General features: G+C 31.4%; 1 protein-coding gene across 1 annotated transcript in view; it reads right to left on the reverse strand.

Annotated features, from left to right (window-relative positions):
- Nucleotides 1-16,793, reverse strand: part of LOC132555824 (disintegrin and metalloproteinase domain-containing protein 10-like) — a 59,146-nt gene that overhangs the window by 16,290 nt on the left and 26,063 nt on the right. The window contains exons 6-14 of the mRNA XM_060220184.1: nucleotides 14,688-14,870; nucleotides 12,474-12,635; nucleotides 11,619-11,814; nucleotides 11,006-11,178; nucleotides 9,164-9,359; nucleotides 8,613-8,784; nucleotides 8,051-8,155; nucleotides 7,367-7,454; nucleotides 6,729-6,849 (exon numbers count right to left, since the gene is read on the reverse strand). Of these exons, the coding sequence (XP_060076167.1) occupies nucleotides 6,729-6,849; nucleotides 7,367-7,454; nucleotides 8,051-8,155; nucleotides 8,613-8,784; nucleotides 9,164-9,359; nucleotides 11,006-11,178; nucleotides 11,619-11,814; nucleotides 12,474-12,635; nucleotides 14,688-14,870 (1,396 nt within the window). The remainder of the gene's footprint in view (nucleotides 1-6,728; nucleotides 6,850-7,366; nucleotides 7,455-8,050; nucleotides 8,156-8,612; nucleotides 8,785-9,163; nucleotides 9,360-11,005; nucleotides 11,179-11,618; nucleotides 11,815-12,473; nucleotides 12,636-14,687; nucleotides 14,871-16,793) is intronic.

Below are 16,793 nucleotides of genomic sequence, written 5' to 3' on the forward strand. Positions count from 1 at the left end.
ATATGTGTGTATTATCAATTTCATTTCTATATGTGTGTATTATCAATTTCATTTCTTTATGTGTGTATTATCAATTTTATATGTGTATGTGTGTATTATCAATTTATATGTGTATATGTGTGTATTATCAATTTCTATTGTGTGTATGTGTGTATTATCAATTTTATTTGTATATGTGTGTATTATCAATTTTATTTCTATATGTGTGTATTATCATATCTTTTATTTCTATATGTGTGTATGTGTGTATTATCAATTTCATTTCCATATGTGTGTATTATCAATTTTATTTCTATATGTGTGTATTATCAATTTTATTTCTATATGTGTGTATTATCAATTTCATTTCTATATGTGTGTATGTGTGTATTATCAATTTTATTTCTATATGTGTGTATGTGTGTATTATCAATTTTATATCTATATGTGTGTATGTGTGTATTATCAATTTTATTTCTATATGTGTGTATTATCAATTTTATTTCTATATGTGTGTATTATCAATTTTATATCTATATGTGTGTATGTGTGTATTATCAATTTTATTTCTATATGTGTGTATGTGTGTATTATCAATTTCTATATGTCTATATGTGTGTATTATCAATTTTATTTCTATATGTGTGTATGTGTGTATTATCAATTTCATTTCTATATGTGTGTATTATCAATTTTATTTCTATATGTGTGTATGTGTGTCAATTTATTTCATGTGTGTATGTGTGTATTATCAATTTCATTTCTATATGTGTGTATTATCAATTTTATTTCTATATGTGTGTATTATCAATATCATACCTCTATGTGTGTATTATCAATTTCATTTCTTTATGTGTGTATGTGTGTATTATCAATTTTATTTCTATATGTGTGTATTATCAATTTTATATCTATATGTGTGTATGTGTGTATTATCAATTTTATTTCTATATGTGTGTATGTGTGTATTATCAATTTCATTTCTATATGTGTGTATTATCAATTTTATCTATGTGTGTATGTGTGTATTATCAATTTATTTCTATATGTGTGTATTATCAATTTCATTTCTATATGTGTGTATTATCAATTTGTGTGTATTTCTATATGTGTGTATGTGTGTATGTGTGTATTATCAATTTCATTTCTATATGTGTGTATGTGTGTATTATCAATTTTATTTCTATATGTGTGTATTATCAATTTTATTTCTATATGTGTGTATGTGTGTATTATCAATTTCATTTCTATATGTGTGTATTATCAATTTCATTTCTATATGTGTGTATGGGTGTATTATCAATTTCATTTCTATATGTGTGTATGTGTGTATTATCAATTTTATTTCTATATGTGTGTATTATCAATTTTATTTCTATATGTGTGTATGTGTGTATTATCAATTTTATTTCTATATGTGTGTATTATCAATTTTATATCTATATGTGTGTATGTGTGTATTATCAATTTTATTTCTATATGTGTGTATGTGTGTATTTTATTTCTATATGTGTGTATTATCAATTTCATTTCCATATGTGTGTATTATCAATTTCATTTCTGTGTATGTGTGTATTATCAATTTCATTTCCATATGTGTGTATTATCAATTTTATTTCTATATGTGTGTATTATCAATTTTATTTCTATATGTGTGTATGTGTGTATTATCAATTTCATTTCTATATGTGTGTATGTGTGTATTATTAATTTCATATCTCTATGTGTGTATGTGTGTATTATCAATTTCATTTCTATATGTGTGTATTATCAATTTCATTTCTATATGTGTGTATTATCAATTTTATTTCTATGTGTGTATGTGTGTATTATCAATTTTATTTCTATATGTGTGTATGTGTGTATTATCAATTTTATTTCTATATGTGTGTATGTGTGTATTATCAATTTCATTTCTATATGTGTGTATTATCAATTTTATTTCTATATGTGTGTATTATCAATTTTATTTCTATATGTGTGTATGTGTGTATTATCAATTTTATTTCTATATGTGTGTATTATCATTATGTGTGTATTTTATTTCTATATGTGTGTATTATCAATTTCATTTCTATGTGTATGTGTGTATTATCAATTTCATTTCTATATGTGTGTATTATCAATTTTATTTCTATATGTGTGTATGTGTGTATTATCAATTTCAATTTCATTGTCTATATGTGTGTATTATCAATTTCATTTCTATATGTGTGTATTATCAATTTATTTCTATATGTGTGTATGTGTGTATTATCAATTTCATTTCTATATGTGTGTATTATCAATTTCAATTGTGTTTATTTCTATATGTGTGTATTATCAATTTCATTTCTATATGTGTGTATTATCAATTTCATTTCTATATGTGTGTATTATCAATTTTATTTCTATATGTGTGTATTATCAATTTCTATATGTGTGTATGTGTGTATTATCAATTTCATTTCTATATGTGTGTATCAATTTATTTCATATGTGTGTATTTATTAATTTTTTATATGTGTATGTGTGTATTATCAATTTCATTTCTATATGTGTGTATGTGTGTATTATCAATTTCATTTCTATATTATCAATTTCATTTCTATATGTGTGTATTATTTCATATGTGTGTATGTGTGTATTATCAATTTATTTATGTGTGTATGTGTGTATTATCAATTTCATATCTTTATGTGTGTATTATCAATTTCATTTCTATATGTGTGTATTATCAATTTCATTTCTATATGTGTGTCAATTTCATATCATATGTGTGTATTATCAATTTCATTTCTATATGTGTGTGTATTATCAATTTATCTATATGTGTGTATGTTCAATTTCATTTCTATATGTGTGTATGTGTGTATTATCAATTTCATTTCTATGTGTGTATGTGTGTATTATCAATTTCATTTCTATATGTGTGTATTATCAATTTTCATTTCTATATGTGTGTATGTGTGTATTATCAATTTATTCTATATGTGTGTGTGTGTGTGTATTATCAATGTGTTTTATTTCTATATGTGTGTATGTGTGTATTATCAATTTATATATGTGTGTATGTGTGTATTATCTATTTTATTTCTATATGTGTGTATGTGTGTATTATCAATTTTATTTCTATATGTGTGTATTATCAATTTTATTTCTATATGTGTGTATTATCAATTTCATTTCCATATGTGTGTATTATCAATTTCATATCTCTATGTGTGTATTATCAATTTCATTTCTTTATGTGTGTATTATCAATTTCATTTCTATATGTGTGTATTATCAATTTCATTTCTATGTGTGTATGTGTGTATTATCAATTTTATTTCTTATGTGTGTATGTGTGTATTATCAATTTCATTTCTATTGTGTGTATGTGTGTATTATCAATTTCATTTCTATATGTGTGTATGTGTGTATTATCAATTTCATTTCTATATGTGTGTATGTGTGTATTATCAATTTCATTATCTTTATGTGTGTATGTGTGTATTATCAATTTTATCTTTATGTGTGTATGTATTATCAATTTTTATGTGTCTATATGTGTGTATTATCAATTTCATTTCTATATGTGTGTATGTGTGTATCAATTTTTCTGTATGTGTGTATTATCAATTTCATTTCTATATGTGTGTATGTGTGTATTATCAATTTCATATATGTGTGTGTATGTGTGTATTATCAATGTTTATGTTTCAATGTTTATATGTGTGTATGTGTGTATTATCAATTTCATTTCTATATGTGTGTATTATCAATTTTATTTCGATATGTGTGTATTATCAATTTCATTTCTTTATGTGTGTATGTGTGTATGTGTGTATTATCAATTTCATTTCTATATGTGTGTATTGTCAATTTTATTTCTATAGTGTATATGAGTGTGTGTGTATGTGTGTATGTGTGTATTATCAATTTCATTATCTTTATGTGTGTATGTGTGTATTATCAATTTCATTTCTATGTGTGTATGTGTGTATTATCAATTTCATTTCTATATGTGTGTGTATGTGTGTATTATCAATTTCATTATATGTGTGTATGTGTGTATTATCAATTTCATTTCTATATGTGTGTATTTCAATTTTATGTGTGTATGTGTGTATGTGTGTATTCAATGTGTGTATTATCAATTTATTTATGTGTGTATGTGTCAATTTATGTGTGTCAATTTCATTTCTATATGTGTGTATTATCAATTTCATTTCTATGTATGTGTGTATTATATTTCTATATGTGTGTATGTGTGTATTATGTGTGTAATTTATATGTGTGTATGTGTGTATTATCAATTTCATTTCTATGTGTGTATGTGTGTATTATCAATTTCATATCTATATGTGTGTATTATCAATTTCATTTCTGTGTATGTGTATGTGTGTATTATCAATTTCATTTCTATATGTGTGTATTATCAATTTCATTTCTATATGTGTGTATGTGTGTATCAATTTCATTTCTATATGTGTGTATTATCAAATTTCTTTATGTGTGTATGTGTGTATTATCAATTTATGTATGTGTGTATTATCAATTTCATTTCTATGTGTGTATGTGTGTATTATCAATTTCATTTCTATATGTGTGTATGTGTGTATTATCAATTTCATTTCTATATGTGTGTGTATGTGTGTATTATCAATTTCATCTTTATGTGTGTATGTGTGTATTATCAATTTCATTTCTATATGTGTGTATGTGTATGTGTGTATTATCAATTTCATTTCTATATGTGTGTATGTGTATCAATTTCATTTCTATATGTGTGTATTATCAATTTCATTTCTATATGTGTGTATGGGTGTATTATCATATTTCATTTCTATATGTGTGTATGGGTGTATTATCAATTTCATTTCTATATGTGTGTATGGGTGTATTATCAATTTCATTTCTGTGTATGTGTGTATTATCAATTTCATATCTTTATGTGTGTATGTGTGTATTATCAATTTCATTTCTATGTGTGTATGTGTGTATTATCAATTTATATGTGTGTATTATCAATTTCATTTCTGTATGTGTGTATTATCAATTTATGTGTGTATGTGTGTATTTATATGTGTGTATGTGTGTATTATCAAATTTCATATGTGTGTTATGTGTGTATGTGTGTATTATCAATTTCATATCTGTATGTGTGTATTATCAATTTCATTTCTATATGTGTGTATTATCAAATTTTTATGTGTGTATGTGTGTATTATCAATTTCATTTCTATATGTGTGTATGTATTATCAATTTCATATCTTTATGTGTGTATGTGTGTATTATCAATCATATCATTATCAATTTCATATCTTTATGTGTGTATTATCAATTTCATTTCTATATGTGTGTATTATCAATCTCATTTCTTTATGTGTGTATGTGTGTATTATCAATTTCATATCTTTATGTGTGTATGTGTGTATTCAATTTCAATCTTTATGTGTGTATTATCAATTTCATATCTTTATGTGTGTATTATCAATTTCATATCTTGATGTGTGTATTATCGATTTCATTTCTATATGTGTGTATTATCAATTTCATATCTTTATGTGTGTATGTGTGCATTATCAATTTCATATCTTTATGTGTGTATTATCAATTTCATTTCTCTGTGTGTATGTGTGTATTATCAATTTCATATCTATATGTGTGTATTATCAATTTCATTCTATGTGTATATGTGTGTATGTGTGTATTATCAATTTCATATCTTTATGTGTGTATGTGTGTATTATCAATTTCTGTGTATGTGTGTATTATCAATATTTTATGTGTGTATGTGTGTATTATCAATTTCATATCTCTATGTGTGTATTATCAATTTCATTCTCTATGTGTGTATGTGTGTATTATCAATTTCATTTCTATATGTGTGTATTATCAATTTCTATATGTGTGTATTATCAATTTCATTTCTTTATGTGTGTATTATTAATTTCATATCTCTATGTGTGTATTATTAATTTCATATCTTTATGTGTGTATTATCAATTTCATTTCTTTATGTGTGTATGTGTGTATTATCAATTTCATATCTTTATGTGTGTATTATCAATTTCATATCTTTATGTGTGTATGTGTGTATTATCAATTTCATATCTTTATGTGTGTATTATCAATTTCATTTCTTTATGTGTGTGTATCTATGATTTCCAATATGACCAGTAACAACTTACAACATGACTGGTTAAGTACTTGTGACATGACAGGTAACACATATGACACGACAGTAATGATTTAACACATGACAAATAGCTACTAATGACATGACAGGTAACACATGACATGACAGTAACGATTTAACACATGACAAATAGCTACTAATGACATGACAGGTAACACATATGACACGACAGTAACGATTTAACACATGACAAATAGCTACTAATGACATGACAGGTAACACATATGACACCACAGTAACAATTTACTAGATGACAAATAGCTAGTTACGGCATGACAGGAAACACATATGACACGACAGTAACAATTTAACACATGACAAATAGCTACTAATGACATGACAGGTAACACATGACATGACAGTAACGATTTAACACATGACAAATAGCTACTAATGACATGACAGGTAACACATATGACACCACAGTAACAATTTACTAGATGACAAATAGCTACTTACGGCATGACAGGAAACACATATGACACGACAGCAACGATTTAACACATGACAAATAGCTACTTACAGCATGAAACACATATGACACAACAGTAACAATTTAACACATGACAAATAGCTACTTACGGCATGACAGGTAACACATCTGTTCCTTATTGTCAATACCAGAACTACCAAAACATTCCTCATACTCAGAAAAATTGCGCGATTTATATCCAATTCTTTTACACAAAGATTCTGAACAAACCTGTAGAATTAAATCATGAAATACAATTAGATATATTAATAGATATTTGACTTAAATCACATAATTTTCTTCCTAATTCTCTTTATTCTCTGTAAAGTTTGCAAATACTAAATTTTATAACATTTATGATCACGGAAGTCACATATGCTTTGAGGAGAAAGGTTTTTATTCACAAAGTATATATTTATCTATTTATATATCTTTCCATTCATAATAAAACATCCAGCATAGAATTCATGGTTCATATACACCTTCAACAACTTCAGTAATTACCTTTCAAGGACAGTTTTTTTTCAGCTTATGAGTTGAGATAAATGATTTCTAGTTCAAATTTCTATGTCTAAGGGAGATAACCAATATATCTGTGAAGTTTTAGGTTGCAAATAATCCACATTTACCACACTATTGCTTGGGGATTCCATGGAGATGTAAAAAAACAAATTCAGGAATTATCAAGACAATTGCTGAAATTTTAAAGTGTTGAATTTTTGTCTATGATAATTGTAGGTGAACTTACCCCTGCTTTACAAACACGAGATTTACTGTTACAGAATGTGATGATATCAGCATAGTTGTTTGCTGCAGGACAATTAGCTGAGGCCCCAGTGTTCATGTCAAGGACTTGTAATAATAAGTTGTTTGTGTACATATTGATACAAAGTTGAAAATTTACGAAGAGAAAAGTTACAATCAACCAAAAACTTTCATTTCAGAAACACTATCAAAACATCAAAAAAAAGATCAATTTGAATTGTAATTCCATATAGAGAAATCTTCAACCAGCATACATAATGTATTGTAAATTTAGGAATGTTTTACACAGAAATATTATGTAGGGGAGATAATCCACCAGTCATTAAGGGGAGATAACAAACTAAAATTATGTAGGGAGTTAATTCATCTAGATCATGTAGGGGAGATAATCAATGTCAGATATGCAAGGGAGATAATTCATCTTAGTCACGGAGGTGAGATAAACCACTGTGTAATCCATGTATTGGAGATAATTCCTCTAAAACATGAACGGGAGATAATCTACTTCTGTCATGAAGGGGAGACAATTCACTAAAGTGATATACAGAGCCAATCCATTTAGATCATATAGAGAAGATAATCCATGTCAGACATGAAGGCAAATAATCAACCTAAGTTACAGGTGATCAATCCACCTATTTATTAAGGGGAGGTAATCAAAGGATATGAGCAAATGGCACGTTTGACACACTCTGTTCCTACACGACATGTCTGGTTGGCGGATTGTTGAACAAAGCTACAGGTTGGAGTACAGCAGGGACCTTGCGTTGGACTGTAAACATAAAATCAGACAGTCACTCTAAAGATCAGCATTGTCTTGTGGAAGAGATTAATATTATATATTTCGCTATGCATACATTATTACAAAAGTGAGTTCCCCATGGGTAGCCTCACATTATTTCAAGTGATGTCCATCATCAAAAAAACTTTTGATAAAATATATATTTCACACCTGAACAGTGAAATCACAATTACATAGACATATTTCACACCTAAACAGTGAAATCACAATTACATAGACATATTTCACACCTAAACAGTGATTTTTTCACCTACCTACAGGCATATTTCACACCTAAACAGTGATTTTTTCACCTACCTACAGGCATATTTCACACCTAAACAGTGATTTTTTCACCTACCTACAGGCATATTTCACACCTTAAAAGTGATTTTTTCACCTACCTACAGGCATATTTCACGCCTTAACAGTGATTTTTTTCACCTACCTACAGGCATATTTTACACCTGAATTGTCTCTACGTAGTTTACAATCATCTGGTGTTGTTTCTCCAGATTTTTTTGCATGACAACACATATCCTGACAGTCATCTAAATATCCACAGTCACATTCCTCGTCTCCTTCTACTAGGCCGTTACCACAGAATGCCACACCAGACTCTGCAGGAGAAAGTAAGCGATAATTCCATAAATAACAATAGATGGTGATATTATTATTACAAGAACAAATCACTCATTGCAAGAAAATGTAGGCAATAAATTGTCTACTGAAGAAAACTAGTGAAAAAATATTTACAGAAAAAATGACCTATAATAATTAATATCCATGTGAATATAGACAATAACATATATACAGGAGAAAATAGTCGATAACACACGTGAACGTCTCCACAAGCCAAATATATTATAATATTTAATCTTCAAGGAAGTCTGCAAACAAGAAATTCTGAAGTCTGTAGTTGAACTCACAGAGAACAACGTAATTCTTCACCCTTTCATTAATTACAATGATAAATTAAATCCCCTTGGTCAAACTTACGTTTGAAACAATTCTTCTTGTTGGTCTCATTTATAATGGATCTGATGACACGAGAAATGTTGTCTTTACTACAGTCAGAGAATTTGTTATTGTTGGAAAGGTCGCCTTGCGTAGCACTAGCATACATGATGTAGTTACCACTGACAGCGTCAGGAGATCTCGTCCCGAACGGTGCACAATGATCACCGCTGTCATGCTGTGTATAGAGAATACATGAGAGGATTACAATATATTGATGATTAATCGGTGTCCTTCTGACAGCTGTACAAAACACTGATCTAAGGTCACAAAGTCCGAGCTTACTTGCTGCTTTTAACTGACAATTAAGACTTATTTCTTCTTATCTTGCTGAACAAGCTACTTCTAGTCGACTCACAAGAGTTATCTCCCCCTAAACACTGGCCATAGTTACATCAAATATGTTTCTGTATCATGGCAAAAAATATGTACTATTCAAATTGACATGCGAGAGTTATCTTCCCTTAAAAAGGCACTTATATCCTGGATTTCCCTGGTCTTCCAATAAACCTATGGGTGTAATACATTCAATATCAATGCAGGACTTATTGGCTGGAACAGGAAGACAAGAGATCCCAGAGGGATCTTGGCGTCCACCATTTGAGGATCTGTTTTCAGTTCTTGAAGATTTGTTTATTTTTTTTTGTTTGTTACAGGTGTTGTAAATGTTCATGAACTGGTCTTCATTGAATGTACTCAATGATGGCACAAGAAATTTTTATTAAGCACCTTTTAGCAAATATCATTTGAAAAAGATTCCAAAGTATTATTAGATAGCAGTCAGTTACAGGTGGATAATGGACAATATGCTTGTATTGTATTACTGTCGACATCCAAGATGGCTGCCTGTGGGCCACCTTGATTTCAAATCAGTCCAAAAAAGGTACAATGCACAACTAGGGACCAAGGGAAACCAATATCTATGAAATATCAGAAGGATCCATCCAGTACTTCCTCAGATATAGCAGTAACAAGATTTTACTCTCAAAATCCAAGATGGCTGCCTGTCAGCCATCTTGATTTCAGATCAGTCCAAAAAGGTATAATGCACAACTTGGAACCAAAGGGAACCTGCATATGAAATTTGAGAAAGATCCATCCAGTACTTTCCAAGAAATAGCGGTAACAAACTTTTACATCCAAAATCCAAGATGGCCACCTGTCGGCCATCTTGAATTCGAATCAGTCCAAAAAAGGTTCAATGCACAACTAGGGACCAAGCTGAAACTGCATATGAAATTTGAGAAAGATCCATCCAGTACTTTTCCAGAAATAGTGGAAACAAACTTTTACTTCCAAAATCCAAGATGGCCACCTGTCGGCCATCTTGAATTCGAATCAGTCCAAAAAAGGTACAATGCACAACTAGGGACAAAGCTGAAACTGCATATGAAATTTGAGAAAGATCCATCCAGTACTTTCCAAGAAATAGCAGTATCAAACTTTTACTTCCAAAATCCAAGATGGCTGCCTGTCGGCCATCTTGAATTCGAATCAGTCCAAAAAAAGTACAATGCATAACTAGGGACAAAGGGGAACCTGCATATGAAATTTGAGAAAGATCCATCCAGTACTTTTCCAGAAATAGCGGTAACAAGAATTGTTTACGGACGGACGGATGGACGACGGACCAAGGACGGCAGGGCGATTTGAATACCCCACCATCTGATGATGGTGGGCTAATAAAACAGCATTATTCGGTAATAATTTTACTGATGAGATCAGGCTTATCATGCATCGGCTTATTGCCAAATAATTATGATAAGAAAATCTTAAGAGAGTATACCCTCCAAACAAAGACACTCTTTTCCCTGTGAAACTTACAGGAGACCCGAAGTTGTGACCAACTTCGTGGGCAAACGTGAGATGGGAGACACGGGGAGCCACTTCTCTCCCATAATTCATAAGGGTGATGATACCAGTGTTCAGAGACTTGAGAACCCTGGCTGTCCCTTCAGGGAACTCTTTATATTTCTCACAGATACCACCTGCAGCATCTGAAACAAGGTAGGTGAACATCTTTTCAATACAATTTTCTGTTTTTCTTTTTTTTTCAACATTCAACACCTGCAGTTTTACGTTTTTAACAGTTTCTTTAATATTCATGTTACTTAAGCTAAATCTCTGGGGGTGTCAATTTTCTCGTTCCTTGTCCTTCTCTGAACTGATTATGATTAAAAAAAAACGGAAGCGTAATATATCTGACTAATATGTACATTTATGAAATCTAGTCTATACCTGTCTAATGCTTTCTTTATTTTTTTTTTCTTTTCTTTAAAAATAATTTTGGAACTTTTATCATGAACTAAAGATTTTACAGAAATTAAAAAAAAATGACAAAAATAATTCTTTTTAAAACATTTCATCAATATTCTAGAACTTTACAACTAATCAAAACTCTATCAATTTTGAGAATTCAAAACAAAATATCACCTACTTTTGTAAGATCCAACCCAGGCCAGCCCCAGTGTACCCTGGGTAAAATCACGGGCTGTGAAGACGTATGCCAGACAGAATTCGTTGTGATTCTCTAAAGAGTTGAGATTGAGAAAGTTGCTGACATCAATGTTTGGGTTACAATATGATGTTGCCCCTAAGATACTGTCACATTTCTCGGATTCCTTGGTCATTATCTGTGGATGTGAAAAATACAAGGAATTTAACAGAAATGTTCAGCACTGAAAGGGTTGTGATTTTAAATGGAAGCATTTTCTTTTTCTTCTTTTTTTTTTTTAAATTCTGAGAAAATGAATTTCAGAAAGAAAACAACAGTTTAAAAACTTTAGTGAAAAATACATCTTTCTTTTCGTGTTATTGAAGCTTTGATAGAATTCTTCTTCTTCACAGATTAAGCCCCTAATCTTCAACTTCATTGTCCTTGCTGCCATAACAGGTGGAGGTTGGGGATTATTTTTCTCAAAAGTATTAAAAATTCTTTGTAACCTTAAAAGAGAATTTTTAACTGATAAAACTTTCATCAGGTTTTAAACAAAGTGCATCCTTGAAATTACCCCTTCAAAGTGTAGCCAATTCCACTTCCATGGGCCAGTCTATTGTTAGAGTTTTATCACCATGCAATTATACAACAGCCTAAAAGTCATGTGATTTCATCACCAGTTTTTACATCATTGTCCTCACTATCTGGTCATTCGTTTGATGAAAGTGACAGAAATAAAAATATATCATACAATGGAGATGGAGAAAATATTAAGACATATCTGAGAAACAGTAACACATATTTAGAGACATCTGAGAAATGGAGATATTTGGAGATAGCTGGGGAGATACTCACAGATGTTCTCTGAACCTGGAAGTGAACACCCTCGTAACTGAAGCCTCCTCTACTAGCATCTTTTTCATATGTTGAAAATTTTGTGTCGGAGTAAATTTTGTTGATGGCTGCAACATGCGCAGCAAATAAAGCCAGAATTTCATCTCTGGCCACGATATCACTCTGAAAATTATAATGGGGATATTGATATCAGTCATAAAATTATAACAGGGGGGATATTGATACCAGTCATAAAATTATAACAGGGGGGATATTGATATCAGTCATAAAATTATAACAGGGAGATATTGATATCACTCTGAAAATTATAATGGGGATATTGATATCAGTCATAAAATTACAACTGGGGGATATTGATATCAGTCATAAAATTACAACTGGGGGATATTGATATCAGTCATAAAATTATAACAGGGGGGATATTGATATCAGTCATAAAATTACAACTGGGGGGATATTGCTATCAGTCATAAAATTACAACTGGGGGATATTGATATCAGTCATAAAATTATAACAGGGGGGATATTGATATCAGTCATAAAATTATAACAGGGGGGATATTGATATCACTCTGAAAATTATAATGGGGGGATATTGATATCAGTCATAAAATTATAACTGGGGGGATATTATAACTGGGGGGATATTGATATCAGTCATAAAATTACAACTGGGGGGATATTGATATCACTCTGAAAATTATAATGGGGGGATATTGATATCAGTCATAAAATTACAACTGGGGGATATTGATATCAGTCATAAAATTACAACTGGGGGATATTGATATCAGTCATAAAATTATAACAGGGGGGATATTGATATCAGTCATAAAATTATAACAGGGGGGATATTGATATCAGTCATAAAATTATAACAGGGGGGATATTGATATCAGTCATATAATTACAACTGGGGGGATATTGATATCACTCTGAAAATTATAATTGGGGGATATTGATATCAGTCATAAAATTACAACTGGGGGATATTGATATCAGTCATAAAATTACAACTGGGGGGATATTGATATCAGTCATAAAAATACAACTGGGGGATATTGATATCAGTCATAAAATTACAATGGGGGGATATTGATATCAGTCATAAAATTACAACTGGGGGATATTGATATCAGTCATATAATTACAACTGGGGGGATATTGATATCACTCTGAAAATTATAATTGGGGGATATTGATATCAGTCATAAAATTACAACTGGGGGGATATTGATATCAGTCATAAAATTACAACTGGGGGATATTGATATCAGTCATAAAATTATAACAGGGGGATATTGATATCACTCTGAAAATTATAATTGGGGGATATTGATATCAGTCATAAAATTACAACTGGGGGATATTGATATCAGTCATAAAATTACAACTGGGGGATATTGATATCAGTCATAAAATTACAACTGGGGGATATTGATATCAGTCATAAAATTACAACTGGGGGGATATTGATATCAGTCATAAAATTACAACTGGGGGATATTGATATCACTCTGAAAATTATAATGGGGGGATATTGATATCAGTCATAAAATTACAACTGGGGGATATTGATATCAGTCATAAAAATACAACTGGGGGATATTGATATCAGTCATAAAAATACAACTGGGGGATATTGATATCAGTCATAAAATTACAACTGGGGGATATTGATATCAGTCATAAAATTACAACTGGGGGATATTGATATCAGTCATAAAATTACAACTGGGGGATATTGATATCAGTCATAAAATTACAACTGGGGGATATTGATATCAGTCATAAAATTACAACTGGGGGATATTGATATCAGTCATAAAATTACAACTGGGGGGATATTGATATCAGTCATAAAATTACATCTCAAGTTGGGAGTTCATTCATCCTAAAACACATAACGGAGACATCAAGATTTTTTCATGAAGCTTAAATTTTGTGGATTTTCACAGGAATACTTGTCAACAATTAATTTCATAGATAGAAAACACCAATTCTAATTTGAACATTTAAAGGATTCAACAAAAAGATATATATTTGTGGACGAAGAGTGCTAAAAAATCAATAAAAATAAACAATTTTACAGTATTCAGTTTCAATTCTTCCTGGATTGTGAAGCATATATCTTTTTTATTATAACTATTTAAGAAGGATAATTTGCATACGACCTTGACATTATTTAACCACACGAAGTTACATGTCACTTACTACACCCTTATTCTTGTATAAATCCCATAAAATTGGATCCGATCGTAGATACATATAACAGGTGTTCTGAGGGCCGAGTGTGTTACGTTTCTGTCGTCTGTGTGCTGCTTCTTGGTGAACTGTATTCTCTTCTTTGGTATACATATTACGATAATGTTCCATTTCTTGTTTATGTAGCGTGGCCTGGAGATAAACAAAATTCACCAAACGATTAATAATACATGACAAGAACCAGAAATACAGGCATTTCTCAAGTGACCATTCAACTTATCTAAAGAATTAGAACCACTGATGCGGAACACATGGTAGTTTACATAAAGCTCCAAGGATTCGGGACAGCTATCATTCAGAAAGCCTCGTATCAATCCTGTACCTAAGTCTTAACATTGAGTTATCAAGAAATCCCACAGCGATATAATCACATTTACCTGCTGTTCCAGGTCTGCGTGACAGTGTATACAATCACTTTACGTGTCGTTCCAGGTCTGCGTGACAGTGTATACAACCACATTTACCTGTCGTTCCAGGTCTGCGTGACAGTGTATACAATCACATTTACCTGTCGTTCCAGGTCTGCGTGACAGTGTATTCAATCACATTTACCTGTTGTTCCAGGTCTGCGTGACAGTGTAGATGTACAATCACTGTACCTGTCGTTCCAGGTCTGCATGACAGTGTAGTTGTACAATCACTTTACCTGTCGTTCCAGGTCTGTGTGACAGTGTATACAATCACTTTACCTGTCGTTCCAGGTCTGCGTGACAGTGTAGTTGTACAATCACTTTACCTGTCGTTCCAGGTCTGTGTGACAGTGTATACAATCACTTTACGTGTCGTTCCAGGTCTGCGTGACAGTGTATACAACCACATTTACCTGTCGTTCCAGGTCTGCGTGACAGTGTATTCAATCACATTTACCTGTTGTTCCAGGTCTGCGTGACAGTGTAGATGTACAATCACTTTACCTGTCGTTCCAGGTCTCTGCAGTGTAGTTGACTTTAGTGTAGGTCTGTGTGACAGTGTATACAATCACTTTACCTGTCGTTCCAGGTCTGCGTGACAGTGTAGTTGTACAATCACTTTACCTGTCGTTCCAGGTCTGCGTGACAGTGTAGTTATACAATCACATTTACCTGTCATTCCAGGTCTGCGTGATAGTGTATACAATCACATTTACCTGTTGTTCCAGGTCTGCGTGACAGTGTATACAATCATATTTACCTGTCGTTCCAGGTCTGCGTGACAGTGTAGTTGTACAATCACTTTACCTGTCGTTCCAGGTCTGCGTGACAGTGTAGTTGTACAATCACTTTACCAGTCGTTCCAGGTCTGTGTGACAGTGTATACAATCACTTTACCTGTCGTTCCAGGTCTGCATGACAGCGTAGTTGTACAATCACTTTACCTGTCGTTCCAGGTCTGCGTGACAGTGTAGTTGTACAATCACTTTACCTGTCGTTCCAGGTCTGCGTGACAGTGTAGTTGTACAATCACTTTACCTGTCGTTCCAGGTCTGCGTGACAGTGTAGTTATACAATCACTGTACCTGTCGTTCCAGGTCTGCGTGACAGTGTAGTTGTACAATCACTTTACCTGTCGTTCCAGGTCTGTGTGACAATGTAGTTATACAATCACTTTACCTGTCGTTCCAGGTCTGCGTGGCAGTGTTGTAATACAATCACTTTACCTGTTGTTCCAGGTCTGCATGACTGTGTAGTTATACAAACATGATAACTCATTTACACCACTCAATTTTACAACAGTATATCAAATAAAGTATTCATCTTCTCTAACAAGGATTTATCTAAACTTACTCCTAGAAAAGGAAAATATTCCACAAGATTTATATTTTCCCCAATAATTATGAATAAATTTTTCCATCAAGAAAACAATATTCAAGTGAAAACATGAATGAATTTGCTGAAGCTGTCAAATGTGACCTTTGACCCTCTACTCTTGACCAATGACAACCTAAATATGACAAAATAAAAGACTAGATGTTGTGATAGTATGGGTTAAATGTGAGACCTGTTGGGTAGTTCTGAAGGTATGACACTGAGTGAGAATGTGACATGATGCGACCCAGGTGACTTGACATGACCCAAT

The sequence above is a fragment of the Ylistrum balloti genome, unplaced genomic scaffold (assembly GCF_031769215.1).
Source record: "Ylistrum balloti isolate Yb309-2 unplaced genomic scaffold, AGI_CSIRO_Ybal_v1 Utg370518, whole genome shotgun sequence".
Taxonomy (NCBI): Eukaryota; Metazoa; Mollusca; class Bivalvia; order Pectinida; family Pectinidae; genus Ylistrum; species Ylistrum balloti.